At 39.0% G+C, this 16,645-nt stretch overlaps 1 protein-coding gene across 1 annotated transcript in view; it reads right to left on the minus strand.

Annotated features, from left to right (window-relative positions):
- Positions 1-1,404: 1,404 nt before the first annotated feature.
- Positions 1,405-16,645, minus strand: part of cplx4a (complexin 4a) — a 36,648-nt gene continuing 21,407 nt past the window's right edge. The window contains exons 2-3 of the mRNA XM_043680323.1: positions 7,668-7,755; positions 1,405-2,098 (exon numbers count right to left, since the gene is read on the minus strand). Of these exons, the coding sequence (XP_043536258.1) occupies positions 1,871-2,098; positions 7,668-7,755 (316 nt within the window). The 3' untranslated portion in view covers positions 1,405-1,870. The remainder of the gene's footprint in view (positions 2,099-7,667; positions 7,756-16,645) is intronic.

The raw sequence follows: 16,645 nt of genomic DNA on the forward strand, positions 1-16,645 counted from the left end.
CCCTCAGCCTTTCCTCGTAAGACCTTTCCTCCATACCAGGCAACATCCTAGTAAAAGAATCTTACCATTAGTCCAGTACTTTGCATTCTGGTTACTCCGACCAAAGTGAAACACCTCACACTTGTCCGCATTAAACTCCATTTGCCACCTCTCAGCCCAGCTCTGCAGCTTATCTATGTGTCCCTGTAACCTATAACATGCTTCATCACTATCCACAACTCCACCGACCTTAGTGCCATCTGCAAATTTACTAACACACCCTTCTAAGCCCTCATCCAGGTCGTTTATAAAAATGACGAACAGCAGTGGACCCAACACCGGCCCTTGCGGTACACCACTGGTAACTGGACTCCAGGATGAACATTTCCCATCAACCACCAACCTCTATCCTCTTTCAGCAAGCCAATTACTGATCCAAACTGCTACATCTCCCACAATCCCAGTCCTCCACATTTTGTACAATAGCCTACTGTGGGGAACCTTATCGAATGCTTTGCTGAAATCCATATACACCACATCAACTGGTTTACTCTCATCTATCTGTTTGGTCACCTTCTCAAAGAACTCAGTATGGTTTGTGAGGCACAACCTACCCTTCACAAAACTGTGCTGAATATCCCTAATCAAATTATTCTTTTCTAGATGATTATAAATCCTATCTCTTATAACCTTTTCCAACACTTTACCAACAACAGAAGTAAGGCTCACTGGTCTATAATTACCAGGGTTGTCTCTACTCCCCTTCTTGAACAGGGGAACCACATTTGCTATCCTCCAGTCTTCCGGCACTATTCATGGAGACAATGACGATTTAAAGATCAATGTCAAAGTCTCAGCAATCTCCTCCCTGGCTTCCCAGAGGACCCTAGGATAAATCCCATCCGGCCCAGGGGACTTATCTATTTTCACACTCTGCAGGATTTCTAATACCTCTTCCTTGTGAACCTCAATCCCACCTAGTCTAGTAATCTGTATCTCAGTATTCTTCTCGACAACATTGTTGTGTTCTAGAGTGAATACTGTATCAAATAAATATTTAAAACCTGAGCTAAGATCCTAACACTTGCTGTAGACTGCTTCGTTACAGGTTTAAGCTCTTACATCAATAAGAAACAAATAATAGCATGGCAATGAGAGAATATAATTTACTCTAAACTTGCCAAAAATATGATTCTACTTTCATGTTCATACTTAGAATGCAATTTTTATGACTTGTAACCTTCCTACAGGTCATTGTAAAACTTTTTTCTGAGTGTCTTTCTTCTATTGGGTTTTGTCTTTATCAAAGTAAAGGATGACTGCAGAGAACCTTTCACCAGGTACTTCTCACATCTATGATCAAAGATAATATAAATTAATGGGAATTTTCAATGTTTTCTTTGGTCTCCAAAAATTCAAATTTCACCTTTATTTTCTGTGATTTGTACAGACAATTTTTATTGATTGTATTAATTAAGGAGAATATCATCTTGTTGTCATTGTAGATTTAATATCAGATTAGATATATCATTCCACAAATTCCAACAAATCCCACAGAGTAAATTAATTTCATCCAATTCCCACTGTTTAAAATGTATGGCAGCACATGCACGTTCACACTTTACAATCTTGACAGAGGCCTTTGGGGAGAAATAATTTTAAAATATACTTCAACTTTTTGATAGCTCTTCAATTAAACATACTTTTTTTCCCTGACATGCATACATACATTTTTTTATTATTTTCCTCTGAAAAATTGTGCCCCAGATGTCACACTAACATTGTTCATATCAAGAATGGACAGTGGAGAGACAATTCCTGTGTGAAATGCATGATTACAAGGTTTATTCAAGGTTTTACAGAAATTGAAAGTTGAGGGATCATCACTGGCTCACATTATGAAGCATTTCTGTTCAGCAGCCTGCTTTATTTCACTAAATGTTGCCTGGGCCTTTTCTTTTATTTGATCTGCATCCATATTCTGGAGGCTATGAATTTGCCCAATGAAAGAATCTTTGTCATCTTCTTCCTCTTGGTCTTCATTTACCATCTTCCTCAGCTCTTCTGGCAGCTCAACATCCTCTCTGGCCATTTGAATCTGATTCTCATCCTGTTCACTCTGTACAAACAGAAGTCACACTATCGTATAATCCATAGGAAATTGTAAAATGGTAACATGCATTTTTATTAATATGACCAATTTCATAATAATTCCTTGCTTATAGGTTTTGCAAAGCAAAACTTGAAAATGTTATCATGCACATGCAAATGTATTCAAGCATAACTTGAAAATGTGCAGAAATGACACTATCTTTCATTCTATGACAGAATTACAAAATCAGAGCTCACACAGAGGAAAGGGCAAGAGAGTAAAGGAACCGACTTGCAGGTGTGTTATTCTTGGCTTTATGTTTAACGACAGTTTACTTTGGAGGCTTATCTATCTGCTAGAAGTTGAAATTGCAAAGAGTAGTGTTATATTGTTTAAAAGACTACCATTGGAACTACTGTTCTTCATTTTCTGCAATAAAGTTACATACAAGTGTTGTAACTGATTGGATTTTTGAAATATTCATTTGAAACTTTGAGGTAAATTGAAATTAATATAACAAGACCTAAAGGTCAAAACCAGACTCAATAAATGGATTGCACAATTAACACTTGATGAAAAACATCCAGTAACTTTTTATTTTGTGCGGGAGAAATGAATACAAAGTAATATTAGATGGAAGTGAAGTACTGATGCACTTAGAATTTATAATATATTTTCTTGTCTGCAAATGAAAAAAAATGCAAACTTTTCTTTCCTCGTGATTGTGTCCCTTTAAATGTAATGTAGCAGGAAATAAAACTTAATCACATATACAAATGTGGTTCATTAGGATTTGAGTAATGACAAATATAGGATGTCATAATTAAAATGTTTTTACTTTCAATTCAAACACGTGAATTTGGAACTTGATTCTTATTAAAACTCTTCAGTAACATTGATGAGTTTATTATTGTCTTGGTGGAGATTGTTCCCAAAACCTATGAGCAATTATAAATTGACAGCTCTGTTTTGTTGATTAGCTGGTCTAAATGATGAGAACACACCAGATGGTCCAGATGCGCTTGCTGTTCTTGCTTTTCTTTTTAAAAAATGCTGGTTCCCATCAATGAAACAGCAAGAATTATAAAGAAATAGGTGTGAACCTGTACTTTGGGATGAGAAAGTCATAAAAAAGATTGTTAGTTTACTTAAAGATAAAATTAAAGTTTATCATATAAAAGAATCATTAAGAGAAATGAAAGAAAAAAAGAGCCATGGATGACAGAATTAAAGTCTTCAAAATGTTTTGACTTTTACAGTTGAAGTTGTATTTGGAGTTTGTACTATTTATAAAAAATATAATCAGCATCACGTTTTCAGTGTTGCAACAAAACCAGGTAGCTCAAGGAAACAGAAATGTTTTCATAGGATGTGGCTATTGTTGGTATAGTCCTAATTACCCTAACTAAATGTCTTATCAGGCTAGTTCTGAAGGCAGTTAAGAGTCAACTACATTATTGTGGGTTTGAAGTTACAGCAGGTCAGACCAATAAGGACAATAGATTTCTTTTCCTAAATGACATCAGTGAATCAGATGGGTTTTTACAACAATCGGTGATTGTTTCATGAGACTAGCTTTCAATTGCAGATGTTAGTTATCAAATTTAAATTCCACATGTTGCCTTGTTGGGACTTTAACTCAAGTACTCAGAGCATTAGCTGGAGTTTGTGGCTTTCTAGTTATTTCCATCACCACTATATTCAATAGAAGCATTTGGCAGGTTAATAATTTATTTGTACCTGATTTCTGGAACTATCAGTAATAGTCAACAGCTTGCTGTTTCACTTAAAATATTTGTTGTTTTGCTTGGAATGAAAGAGTTGGATTGAAAAATTTATATTTCAATTTATAAAAATGGACTATTGTTGTTTTTATTAATTCACAGCATGTGGGAGTTGCTAACAAGGCTAGCACTTCTTGCTATCCCCAAATGCCTGGAGGACATTTAAGGGTCAACCACATTTCAGTGGGCCTGGAGTCACATAAGGACATAAGTTTGCGTGTTTGGAAATAACCCTTATTCTAAATTCTGATTAAGCAAACTTTACAACTCGCCTTACCCTAAACTGAAACAGAATTTTAAAATAATTTTCAAACATTAATGCTGCTCCTCTGGAAATTCCATGTTATTTCACTGGAGAAATCGCCACATCAATTTCAGAGTTCAGAATATGGCTTTGAACTGCAAAGCTGTTATGCTTAAAGAAGTTGTATTCCTTCCCAGTAAGCAATGGAGATCTCTCTTGTTTACCCTGTGATTAGGCGTTCTACACTTTGTGAAACTTTTCTGCTAGCAGAACGTTTTTGATTTTGCTGTAGATTGTATGGTTCTGAGCCTCGGTACATCTTGTACCATTGGCTTCTTCTGTTTCTTTGCTACAGTCAAAGCTTCAGTGAAATTTCCCCAACTGGTTGATGTACTTTTTGATAGAATCTCTACTGTGATTCTATGCATATCACAGTACTGAATCCATTATTATTTATCTGATTCTGTATTTCTGAAAGAAAATAGACCTGAACAAAATATTTTTTCGAGAATGTTCAGGTACTAGGAATCAGAGACAGAATGAAAGCCCTTCACAAACACACAGTGGGTCAATCAGCATCAGCAGAATTTGCAACCAAGATTATTTTGAGAATGAATTCTTATTCATAGAAAAGCTGACTGTTAAATGGCACGTGAAAAGGAACAGAATGAGAAGAAAGTGCTTTAAAGTCTTTTTCTTCCTTTCCATATTCCCTGCTTCCCTGTTTTAAGTATTATTTCTAGTGCAAAGATCCATACCAAAAATATTCTCTTCCAGTATTCTGTTTGACCCACTGCATGCTTCCACCATTTGCTGTTTTTGTTTCAAACTTCCAGCATCTGCAGTTTTTTTTGTTGTTGGAATTAAAGACATCTGGCAACATTCATTGCTATCTAATAAAATGGGACTATGTTTGAAACTAGCAAAGGAAGCAACAGGAGCTAAAATATCTAACTGTGAAGATTTAGGCAAACAGATGTGTCAAGAATTGAGTTTGACCAATTCCATAGCTGCGATATAAAATAAACTTGTATTCAAATTGGCAAATATCTGAATGCACATCTGTTTGGATAGTTAAAAAATTAAAGTTGTAAGTGATTTGCATTGCAAATACATTTTGAGCATATAATTTTGTTTTATTGTAACTGAAAACTGTTTAATTTTAAAATAACAATTATTATTGCTTAAACCATAGAGACAAAAATGACACAGACAGAGTCTATTCAGCCTACTGCTGTCATGGAGCGATCTAGTCAGTCCTACTGCCCCTGTTTAGTTTCTATGGTCCTGATTCCTTTCAAGTGCCCATCCAATTTCCTTTAAAAGTCAATATTTCTGCATCCACTGTCATTATGGGCAGTAAGTCCTGTGTCATTATCACTACGTTAAACATTTTTTCTTCAACAATTTCACTACAGCTCTTGCCAAAAAAAAATAAATCTCCTGGTGCTTGTATAATCAGTTTTTTTTTCTATTATGCCTTATTTGATTTGCCTGAATTAACTCAAATCTCTCCAAGTACCTGTAGAGATTGTAGCAAGGTCAGCCAGGTGGATCTCATAGAATATGAGTCTCCTGACTGGGGTTGTTAACATGGTTCAGTCAGGGAGCCCTGGCTGACAGATATAAACAGGAGTGTCAGAGATTCTGTTCACTCTGAAAGCTGCCTCTGAGGAGAGTCAAAGATTTTCCATGTGTAAATAAAGGGTGACCTGATGATGGGATACCATCCTCAATGGAGATATTTCAGTGCCTGTTGATTATTTCTTCCTGACTAAGAATTCCAAATCCTTATCCAGTGAATGAATGGGCTGTTGCCCAAGACAAAGTAGGACATGGTCCCGTCAGGAGTGGTCCTGTCAGTGATCCAATAATCTAAAGGCCTGACCTAATGATCTGGAATCATGAATTTAAGTCTCAGCATAACAAGTGATAAAGTTAAATAACATTTTAAAAAATCAGGCATTGAACACTATTACTGGTAGTAACCATGAAGTGACTGAATTGCTGTAAAAGCACATCTGGTTCAAAATTGCTCTTTGGTGAAGGAATGCTATCATGTTTCCCTTGTCTAGCCTTTAAGTCACACTAGACTCTTAACTCTTAGATGGCCAGCAATTCATGCAGCTTTATTTAAAAAGCCAACTCACCACCATCTCCAGGTCAAATAAGGTTTGAAAACAAGACTCTGCCAGAGATAAGCTTGTGAACTCTTTGTGTACTTTTGGCTTCAAGGAAAGACACATAGAATTGTTTACAATTCAGTGTTTGTCACCGATGTCAATAACAAATGTAAAAACTGGCATATTTTCTACATTATATGTATCTGAATATAAGTATAATTCCAGATTTTTAAACACGTATCTGATATGTTTGCCAAAACAAAAACACACTGAACTATCCCAAATACTGATTCATGTTTATTTCCCTTTAGGCCAAGCTTTCAACTGAGAAAACCAAGCTTTTACATTTTAATTCCTGAAACTGACCTAATTGGAGGGCCAAAAAATATGGGATTATTTGGGGGTGGCGGGGGGAATATGGAAGGGGAAGAAACAGGTAGTGAAATTCACTGGAGACTTCTTTCAAAGAGCCCACATGACTGAATGTCCCTCATCTGTGCTGTTTTATGAACAAATACTGTAATAACCAGGTTAACTTTAATTGATTGAAGTACACTAGTTTAGATTTCCTGGCTAAATCTTCATCCATATCTTTCTTATTAATCTGTGATTGTAACTCAGAAACAGCTAAATTTAATTAAAGAGTAGGCATTTTAACGCGGAGCATACTGAACCTCTCTTTTAGGAGTGGATTCAGAAGTTTTGACTGCGAGACATGTTGGAAGAAAAACTGAAACCTGTTTGTCACTCAAATAACAAAGTTGTCAACTCCCTTTGGGCTTGCATAAGCATTTAAATTAGCATGTATTTGCCAACATTACACAGGACCTAGGAACAATATGAGTATGATTTTTTGCCAGTTGATCAACTTTCTAACCAACATGCATTGCTGCCAACATCTAAAGGGCCAAAGAGCTCTATTTTGAAATCTTAATGGAGCTTCACTCTTGGACATTGTCTCATTTTGCAACTTTTGCCAATGCAAAGGCAAAACTGTTTTGCATCAGTCTGAAAGACATTATAGTATAATTGATCTAGGGAGTATCCTGTTGCAATCGATCATAATGCCATTTTTATTTTATCTTGATACTCGAGGCTATGTAGAATAGTTGTATTGCAAATCAAACAGAACACCACTCGTTTGTTCATATGGATTGGTACTTTCTGCAGACCTTCTCCTGATTAACTGCCATAATATCAGCAGGTGATCAGGAGAAACCACATAGATGATATTTCTGCAGACCCTCTGGCAACTAAATAGCCCCAAGGAAATTCATATCGGCAGTCTTCTCTTATATGATTGCCTGGTGCAACATCCTGTTCAATTAAATTTAAGCAGGAATAATACCCTGGTATGTTGTTCCATCATAATATTTAAAACATATTAACACCAATCTATTATCATTTTTTGTTTTAATAAAAAAATCTGCAAATATATTTTTAACCTTTGGGAGTCTGTACTTTTCTCTTAAATGAACCCTTAGTGTTGCTCTTTCTGCTTTCTTCTGTGCAAACAGACCATCACGTTCCATTCTGAAATCAGAAAGAAATAAACAGCTTCAATAGCAGAACAAAAAAAAATGAACAAAAAGCTCCCTCATATCTGGAAAGAACTGATGATTATTGTTAATTGTTTCTTGAGTTCATTTGTGCAATTTTCTGACAAGAAAACTGTTTAAAGAGTCTAAAATGCAACATTAAACTTATTTTCATATCGAGGTTCTTTATTGCTGCATAATCTTCTGTCTCTTTCTCTCTCTCTTTGTACAATTTATTGCCATTTCGAAATAAGTCACCTCTTGGTCAGATGGCAGTTCAGGTCAAAATGAAAAATGCATCATTACAAACTACTGACAGTATGAAATGTGATTTTGATATGTATATGGGAAAGTAGTGTTCTATCAAGATGCACTGTCAATAATGGTTTTCCAATCTTTTGAAAACCACAAGACTTAGCAAGTTTGAAGACTGAGAATTCAGCCAGGAAGTGTAAAATTCCTGGTGAAAATTTGTCAGTGGCAGCATTGGTAAGAAAACCATAAAAATGTTGGCCCTTTTCATGAACTTTGAATATCCCAATGTGATTTACAAGCAATGAAGTATTTGTGAAGTGCTGTCACTATTGTGTCATTTACACACAAGTCTCACAACTCTAATGAGAAGTGTAAGTCAATAAGTTTCTAGTGACATGAATTGAGGGACACCTTTTGGGCAAGGGACTAGAGAATTACACTGCTGTTTTAAAATTAATTTTTTTTATATATTTGCTTGAGTGGTTAGTCAGCACCTTAAAAACTCATTGATAAGATGTTCCTGCTCATAGTGCACTAAGAACTTTCAGCCTGCCTGAACCTACAGTTTTATCTCAGAGACTGCTGCTACCTAGCCTAAGAATATTTGCACAAGGTATGTATGTACAGGAAACATGTTACAGTTGTTAAGGTTTATGTATAAAGGAAATTTGCTTGAGAGCCAAAGTATTATCATTGATAGACTATGAATGGTATTAGAAGGAAATACAACTTTCAAGTTATGTTGAGCAGAGCATGATGACAGAACAAGCGAGTCCATAGACATAGCACTACAAGGAAAATTGTTCCCTTTTTACAGTGAAATCGGTGCATAAAAAATGCTTACACTTTCATTAAAGAAATCTATGACAATTTTCTGATGTTTTAATCACAGCTGCTCTAGTATTTGAGTGATGAAAGGTATGTAATTTCTGTGTTTGTATTGTTTTTAGAGTTTGGATTTTAAAGTAGTGGCATATGGATTTTGGTTACTTCTGTGATGGGTTCTCTTTCAAAGTCTTTGTAAAACTTACTTCAATACTGCTTAGAAAACAAGTGCCTATAGATCCCTCTGGTGTGCTTGTGGAAAAAATGTTTATACCATGGTAATTTATGATATATGAGTAAACAATTAAGGCCATTAGCTTGTTTTCCATTCAGAACAGTGAAGGATTGAGGTTTGTTTACAAAATCCAGAGATTAGAAGTTTTTTTAGGGCAATTCAGAGGAAACTTGGCTGGAGTCAAAAACAAATTTAGTTTTCTCTCTTTACAGGAATATGTTAGTTCAGGAAAAAAAGAGTCATCTCAGCAGAAAGGTTTAGTTTGTGAACCTTTAAAACTAGAAGAGTTTGTTTAGAAATGTACAGGTTATTAGAATGGAGAAAGCTTACTTTCTGAGTTGTGGAAGATTTGGAAAAAGTTCATTAAATTGGCTCCACAGTCTATAGGAAAGAAGCTCTCAGAAGTCAGTGAAGTAGACTCCTAACAAGTTGAGAGACGGAACATACTTTTCTGGAGTTGTGTAATGAGTTGGAAACTTTTTTTTTGCTGTATGTTTTAAGATTTTTCTATATTATGTTCTATACATAGAAAGCTTATTTTTGTAATATACTTCTGATCTATTGTTAAAGAAACTCTGCAGCCTCGCGTGACTACTTTATAGTCACTGATTACCACATTAACGAACATTTGAAAGAAAACATAAGATGTCTGATCCACAGTGATCTCCAGCATTTGTTGTTTTCAGTACAGATTCCAGCATCTTCAGTAATTTGTTCCTACACAAGATCTATCAAGCCAGATTTTATTGTGATTTATATTGAAGCTGGAATCAGAGCAATATTGTATTAAAGATTGGAATTCCAAATATAAAAGCACTTACACCAGATGAAGAAGCTTTTGCTGCATTTGTTTGGATAGAGAAGTTTACAAGGCTTGGAGCCTCAGTGGTAAGTGCATATTAACCAAATAGCCTTTGATTTCATGATATTAAATGCATGAAAGCAGAAATATTTCCAGGCCCATCTCTTTGGCATAGCTTAGACAAATCAATAGAAACTCAAAATATATAGACTCATGATCTCACCTGTTCCATCTGTATGGAGCCAATTAATGATGTAATTGTTGGCCATGGGAAGTGTTTTTGAGGCAAAGTAACATGAGTACTGCTGATAATAGACACACTTTGTTGGAGCATTTTATCTTGCACTCATCAAGACAATTTGCAAAATTTAACTTTAAATTTTTTTTTAGTAACACTCAAGGTACAGCTGGACAAGCCAGTGTACGCTAACATTTACCCAATGTGTGTAATGTTTCTCCCTTTTCGGGTACTGACAGATTGTTCATTTCAAATGTTTTATATTCTTCTTTCATATAATCCTTTTCTGTTATGATTAGGATAACCACTTTAATACATTCACATACAAAATGTGAATTTACATTACTTTTCAGTTGTGCAAGTTTTTGCCACCAGGAGTTCAGCAAAGGACACCTTAACAAATAACATGCTAATAGGCTACAAGCTTTTACACACAAATATCTTCTAAGTAATTTGGGTTTACTGCAGTCAATGGACAGCATGACAGAGTCATACTCAGGAATCGTACCTTAGAGACAATGTCCCAGAAAAGACCAACACCATCCCCTTCCCACCAGTAGGGTAGACCCAGCAGAGGTGGCACAAAGTGGTATACTGTTGGGAGGGAAATGTCCTGGTAGTCTTTAACATTGAATCCAGACACCATTAATATCTCATCATTCCAAGTCAAACGTTGATAAGGAAACCTCTATATGAATGGTATACATCGCTTCCCCCTTGGCTCATGAATTGGTTCTCCTCCATATTGAACACTACTTGGAGAAGCACTGAGGGTGGCAATGTTTCAGAGTGTACTCTGAGTGGAGACTTCAATGTCTGTCACCAAGAGTGACTCGGCAGCACCATTACTGACTGAGCTGGTGGAGTTCTAAAGGACATAGCTGCTAGACTGGGTCTTCAACAGGTGTTGAGGGAACCAGTAAGAAAGGCAAAGCATATAAGGATGGCTCAGCGGTTAGCTCACTCTGCTACACATAAACAACCCTAACATCACAGTGTCAGGGGCCCAGATTCAATTCAGGTGACTGTATGAAGTTTGCACATTCTCCCTGTGTCTGTGTGGGTTTGCTTTGGGTGCTCTGGTTTCCTCCCACAGTCCAAAGGTGTGCAGGTTAGATGGATTGGCCATGCAAAATGGCAGGTTGCATTGGGCACCAGACCGAAAACTATGGCTTCTGTCCTTTCAATAATTAACTGGAAGAAGTTTCTGCTTGTCCTATACTTAATATTGAAGAAGCAGTCTGATAATTCAGCAATAGCAAGGAGCTGAGTTAAGTGCTTGGAGAACTTATTTATCACTTACATGCTATCCCTCAGCAACTTCACCACGTTCAGAACACTCATTTTCTTATGTATGCTGATGACACCCCCCGAGACTGCAGGTGTCCAGGGATGCGCAGGCTAGATAGAGTAGTAATCAGAAATGCAGTGTTACAGGGTTGAGGTAGGGGATGGGTCTGGTGGGATGTCCTGTCCTACCAAATCTAGTCGCAATTAATTGCACACAATTAAATGACTCATTGGAGGAGGAGGCTCGATAAGCATCCCTATCCTCAATAATGAAAGAGCTGAAAATGCCTACATTATAGATGTAGAGATTAGGCCAATATGCCTTGCACACAAAATCTAGACAAATCCAATATGGCCAATTATAGTTTCATCAGTCTCTCCACTTACAGTCATAGAATCATAGAGTAATTCAAGAAGAAACAGTCCCTTCAGTCCAACTTATCCATGGCAATCGAATTTCCCAAACTAAACTGGTCCCATCTGCCTGCATTTGGACCCTTTCCCTCTAAATCTTGCCTATTCATGTGCCTTTCCGAATGTTCTTTTAAATGTTGTATCTGTGCCTATCACTTCCTCTGGCAGTTCATTTCACATACAAACCACCTTTTCTGTGTGAAACGGTTGCCCCTCAAGTCCTTTTTAAATCTTTTGCTTCTCACTTTATAAAAATGCCCCCTGTTTCTGAATTCCCCACCCTATGGTAAAGACCTTTGCTATTCACCACTTGCCTGGATGGGGGCAGTTCCAAAAACACTCAAGAAACTTGACACCATCCAGGGTGAAGGAGCCCACTTGATTGGTCCCACATTCACAAAAATGCATGACACTCATTAGCAGCAGGGTGTACTGGCTACAAGATGCACTGCAGAAAGGCTCCATAGTCAGCACCTTCCATCGATGACCACTACCAGCTAGATGGGCAAGAATAGCAGATACATGGGAACACCACCTCCAATTTCCATCCAAGCTAATCATCTACTTGACTTGGAAATATATCATCAACCCCTTCTCAAGGGTAACTAGGGATGGGCAATAAATGCTGGCCCAGTATGATGCCTATATCCTATAAATGAATAAAGAACAAAAATCGTAGCATCAGCTTTTCTTCCTGTTTGCATACTTTCACCTATAGTGTTCTCCAAAGATTTGTGCTTGGAGAACTTATTTATCACTTACATGCTATCCCTCAGCAACTTCACCACGTTCAGAACACTCATTTTCTTATGTATGCTGATGACACCCCCCGAGACTGCATTACCATCACTTAACTCAGCTCCTTGCTATTGCTGAATTATCAGACTGCTTCTTCAATATTAAGTATAGGACAAGCAGAAACTTCTTCCAGTTAATTATTGAAAGGACAGAAGCCATAGTTTTCGGTCTGGTGCCCAATGCAACCTGGCCAATTCTTGCTTCATCAGTCTCCCCACTTACAGTCATAGAATCATAGAGTATGTCAGCAAGAAACAGTCCTTTCAGTCCAACGTATACATGGCAACTGAGTTTCCCAAACTAAACTAGTCCCACTTGCTATCAATTCGATCCCTTTCCTTGTCAGTAGTCTGGTACTAAAACAGTCATTTCTGCACTTGCGTGTCATATTAGACTCTGAGATGAGCATATTCGTGACTTCAGTGTATTTGACTACTTTCACCTCTGGAACATCAGCTGACTTTGCCTCTGTCTCACCCATTTGCTGTTGAAGAGATAATTTCTGGCTTTGTTACCTCTAATCTTGACTATTCAAATACGCTCCTTGGTCTCCCATGATGTACAATTTTGACTTGCTGAAAAAACACAAATTGTGTTGAAATGCTTTTGTCAAAGCCTCAAGCATGGTATTGACCATATCCAACTAATTTGTGTTCATGAAACTCAAAATATATGTCCAAAATTAGGCGTGATTCGTCAACTGGACAACAATTACTAAATAATCCCAAATGTGCTTCAAATTACACTGAAGAGGATTTAAGATCTTCAGTTGGGGCAGGCAGGGTCGTGCACTTCCATTTACTGGAAGCTACATTTTTTGTAGATTCATAGAATCCTTACAGTGTGGAAGTAGGCTATTTGGCCCAACGAGCCCACACCAACCCTCCAAAGAGCATCCCACCTAGCATATCCATGTAACCCTGTATTTGCCACAGCCAATTCACCTAGCCTGCCCATCTTTGGACTGTGGGAGGAAACTAGAGTAACCAAAGGAAATCCATGCAAACAAGGGTGGAATGTGCAACTCCACACAGGCAGTCGCCCAAGGGTAGAATTGAAACCAGATCCGTGGCACTGTGAGGCAGCTATACTAACAGCTGTATTTTTAATATAGCTTGTTCTTTACAGACAACAAGAACTTGCACATAAAACATCTGTGCCAACTCAACAACATATGCCACAGCCTTAACTTTCCCAAGTAAATGCCATGATGAATCATAGTCAACTTTTCTGATTTAAATGTAAACAAAGCCTGGCAGTTAACAGTCAGTCACCACATAACTGGTTCATTCTCCATGGCCACGCCTCTAGCAATGAGAGTCTACTTGCCAACCAGGCAGTAGTTTCTTCTCATTAGTATAAATATGTCGTTTTCCTCCTACATTTATATTCTTTGCAAATTGATCTGGTAAGTGCAATATGAAAAGCTTTCAGTTATTCTTGTCAGTTATTCTCAGGTCCTAGTGCAACTACCTGATCTGTACAGCTATTTGATCCATTATGGTTAGGATTAAGGTCATCCAAAACTACGTTGCAAACATTCATGTTCACACCAGATCTGTTCACCTAACATTCCTATCAACAGCACAACTCTCCAATTTGTTTGCTGTCCTTTATTTTGGCCCCTTGACCAATTGCTCCATCACTGAAAATCATGTATTCCATTGTCTATGCCACAAGCTCTTGAATGTTCTCTGTGCACTGTAGGCCTCTCTAACTCTTTCTCCTCCTTGTAGCCCTGTTGTAAAACCCACCTCTTCCATCTAGCATTTTGACCTCTGACCTAAGATTCCTTTATGTGACTCAGTGTCATATTTTTATTCTATAATGTTACTGTGAATCATCTTGGGTTGCTTTAATACATTAAAGGTTTTACATAAGTATAATTTGATCTTGATATGATATTAAACCCATTAGAGGAAGCGAGGTCAAAAGCATGGTACTGGAAACGCGCAATTGGTCAGGCAACATCCGAGGAGCAGGAGAGTCGAAGTTTCGAGCATAAGCTCTTCATCAGGAATGTGGGGGATGCCCAAGGGGGCTGAGAGATAAATGGTGGGGTGGGGAGGGAGGGCTTGTGTAGCTGGGAATACGATAAGTAGATGAAGGTGGGGGGTGATGGTGATAGGTCAGATTGGAGGGTAGAGCGGATAGGTTGGAAGAAAGATGGGCAGGTAGGACAATTCATGAGGACGGCATAAAGTTGGAGGGTTGAATCTGGGGAGGGGAGATGAGGAACTGGTGAAATTGACATTGATCCCATGTGTCTGGAGGGTCTCAAGGTAGAAGAGGAGGCATTCTCCCTCTAGGCATCAGGTGGCTAGAATTTGGCAGTGGAGGAGGCCCAGGTTTTGCATGTGTTTGGAGGAGTGGGAGGAGGGGAGGGGTTGAGTGGTTGGCCACAGGGTGGTGGGGTTGTTTAGTGCCTGTATCCCAAAGATGTTCTCTGAAACATTCCACAAGTTGGCATCCTGTTTCCCCAATGTAGAGGAGACCACATCAAGAGCAACAGACACTGTAGACGACGTGTGTAGAGGTACAGGAGTATCTGTCAGATGTGGAAGGATCCTTTCGGGCTTGGATGGAGGTAAGGGGAGAGATATGCGGGTGCAGGTTTTATACCTCTTGAGGTGTCAAGGGAAGGAGCTGGGAGTGGAGGGTTGGTTGGTGGGGGGGTGGGGAAGGGGTGTGTGGACCTAAGTAGGGAGTCATGGAGGTCTCTGCAAACATAGATAGGGGTGGGAATGGAAATATATCTCTGGTCATGGGGACTGTTTATGGGTGGCAGAAATGACAGAGGATGATGCGTTGTATCTGGAGGTTTGTGGGGTGGAAGGTGAGGACCGGGGTGTTCTGTCCTATTGTGATTGGAGGGCGAAGACATCATGAATGTCACATAGAACATCACTTCCACCCCTGCGGATGCCACTGATTGCCTGCTTCTGCCCCCCTGACTCCTAGGGTGAGCATCACTTCCGTTGGTGACATCACCCACGATACCATAAGCACACTCACTCCAAAGACAGTCTCTGCCCCCACTCCCAACTCCAGCCCCACACCAAGTCCTAGCTCTCAGCTCTGTCATGTTTTTACCATGCCCCCAGACCTCCCCCTCTCTGAGGATGAACAATCAATCCTTACTAAAGGCCTCACCTTCATTCCTCTCTGCTCCCAGATCAACAAATTCAACACACATTGTGACAAAATTTTCTCCCCACAGCTCTGCCTCTGTGCTTATTTTTTTCATCAGGGCGTTTCCCCCTCCACTCACGGCACCTTCCCTTGCCACTGCAAGAGGTGTAAACCTGCGCCCACACCTCCCCCCTCACCTCCATCCAAGGCCCCTAAGGATCCTTCCACATCAACACAGATTCTCATACACCTCCACCTACCTCATCTACTGTGTCCATTGCTCTTGATGTGGTCTCCTCTACATTGGGGAGACAGGACGCCAACTTGCGGAATGTTTCAGAGAACATCTCTGGACACAGGCACTAAACAACCCTACCACCCTGTGGCCGACCACTTCAAATCCCCCTCCCCTCCACCAAGGACATGCTAGTCCTGGGCTGTCTTCACTGTCAAATTCTAGCCACCTGACGCCTGGAGGAAGAACGCATCATCTTCCACCTTGGGACCCTCCAACCTGATTTCACTAGTTTCCTCATCTTCCCTTCCCCCACCTTATCTCAGATCCAACCCTCCAACTCAGCACCACCCTCTTGAACCGTCCTAACTATCCATCTTCCTTCCCACTTATCTGCTCCAACCTCCACTCCGACATATTACCATCACCCCCCCACCTTATCTACCTATCGCATTCCCAACTACCATCTGCCCAGCCCAACTACACTACCCCTCCCTCACTATTTATCTCTCATACCCTTGGAACCCCCACATTCCTGAGGAAGAGCTTATGCTCAAAATATCGACTCTCCTCCTCCTCGGATGCTGCCTGACTGGCTGTGCTTTTTAAGAGCCACACTTTTTGATTCTAATCTCCATGATCTGCAGTCCTCACTTTCTCC

This window comes from Chiloscyllium plagiosum, chromosome 1, assembly GCF_004010195.1.
Source record: "Chiloscyllium plagiosum isolate BGI_BamShark_2017 chromosome 1, ASM401019v2, whole genome shotgun sequence".
Classification (NCBI taxonomy): domain Eukaryota; kingdom Metazoa; phylum Chordata; class Chondrichthyes; order Orectolobiformes; family Hemiscylliidae; genus Chiloscyllium; species Chiloscyllium plagiosum.